At 41.1% G+C, this 1,779-nt stretch overlaps 1 protein-coding gene across 1 annotated transcript; it reads right to left on the bottom strand.

Annotated features, from left to right (window-relative positions):
- Positions 1-588: 588 nt before the first annotated feature.
- On the bottom strand, positions 589-1,326 carry TEOVI_000005400 (prenyl protein specific carboxyl methyltransferase; the record flags this gene model as incomplete). The annotated part of the gene is made up of 1 exon (XM_067220001.1): positions 589-1,326. One exon carries the CDS (start codon positions 1,324-1,326, stop codon positions 589-591), a length of 738 nt encoding a protein of 245 aa, XP_067076102.1.
- Between the last annotated feature and the right edge of the window lie 453 nt (positions 1,327-1,779).

Here is a 1,779-nt window from a genome sequence, read left to right as displayed (position 1 = left end):
TTTTTTTTTTTACAAAGGAAGCAATAAAACGTTCGATAAATGAACGGAGTCTTCCACTCAGTACAAGAATTGTACAACACGACACCAACGTGAAAGAAGTGGCGGCAACGTCACGAAACATGCGGCCTCCAGTGCAAACAAAAAAAAAGAATTAATTCGCGTTGTGTTCCCCTTTCCTAAAGACACTTATTGATAAAATGAAGCAGAAAACTTTCGCTCCGCGTTCTTCGCCTCCGTCTGTTACCATCCAAAGTCACAAAAAGTTAAAAAAAAAAGTACATCGCAACGTCTAAAATGTCTTCCACCATCCCACCACTTTTCACAGCCACGCAGCCATTGAAAGGGAGAAATGAAGGGACCAGAAAAGGAAGAAAAAAAGATAATGCGTGGGAAATTAAAAAAAAAAAGACGCAAAGAAACTGGAGAGCAAATACCAAGAGGTGTGGCAAAGAAGCGATCATACAAATTCCTCTTCTTTTTTTTGTTTTAGTCACTAGCCCCCACCCCCACATGTGAAGAATAAAAGAAGGTTGGTTTTCAGGCTCCACAACAACCGTTCCGCCAAACGCGCAAATGGAGAAGTGGGCGCTAACGAATGAAAGGAATCCCTACCCATGTTCCAGCTTTATATTTCATGTAAGATTCACCAAAGAACTCCACACTGGACAGAACTGTTTCCTCATATGTTATACGCTCCTTGAAGAAACGTATCAAAACAATGGCATACGCCATGAAACAAAAGGGGTTTGCCAATACAAGTTGTGAGAAGAGAGCCGTCCAGAAATACCCAAAATAAGCGGGATGACGCAATATTGAGTAAATACCGTCTGTGACGAGTACGTGATTTGATCTTCGCCTCGTCTCAATCAACAATGAAAAATTACATCCACAATGTGCCATACCACACACACGCACCAAGTAGAAAAATATAGTCAAAACAGCTGCACAGTTCACCATAGTGTAGTTGAGACGAAACAACCAACCCCAACGTGATGTTGCGGAAACCTTCCAGCCTTCAGAACAGAAAAAAAGTTCCGTAAAGAACTCCAACCAGGCAGCGGCACCTGCAACGGTATACTCACGCGAGTGAAATATCATGAATGCACCCGGATGGGCGTCATGCCGGAGGAAATATACGGCCACAAGGAATTCGCTCATATGGAAAAGCACTATTGAACTAATAACATACGCCCCAACGGCGTATTCGGCAACACTTCCGGTGTAATATACGCTATGAATCATTAAGGAAACACCCAGCGTAAAACATACACCGAGATAAAACGATATCAGTGCCACTTCGAGCGCATGCCGATACCCCCAATGCATACGAACAAGTGCACGCGTTTCTAAGCGCTAATACAGCCCGTTTTCTTATTTTTTATTTTTTCCCCTTTTATTCTTCGCCTCAGGTGGTATACTTCGGTTAATACTTCCGTAAATATATATATATATCTTTATATGACTGATGGAGCATTAAAAAAAATAAATGGAGTAGAGTAGAGAAAAAAGTTTTTAAAAATGATGAAAAACAAGAAGCCCTTCTAAAAGCGATTGTTCACGCTCAATTTTTGAATACTCCCGGAAAGTCATAGGTTATGTACAATGAACTAAATATCCTTCGTCCGTGTCAACAAAATTTTTCTAAACGCTAATAGTAATATACTACGAAAACCTACTCATTGAAACACCACTACTTTTCGCTACTCGCCCTTGTAGCCGCTTATCTGACCGAAGCGATCGGCAGACATCCAGTGCAGGATGCTTCTCTTATATATATAT

This window comes from Trypanosoma equiperdum (genome assembly GCF_001457755.1).
Source record: "Trypanosoma equiperdum strain OVI genome assembly, contig: ctg_103, whole genome shotgun sequence".
Lineage (NCBI taxonomy): Eukaryota > Euglenozoa > Kinetoplastea > Trypanosomatida > Trypanosomatidae > Trypanosoma > Trypanosoma equiperdum.
Note: the sequence above shows the minus strand (reverse complement) of the source record. Positions and strands in the feature narration are given on the sequence as shown.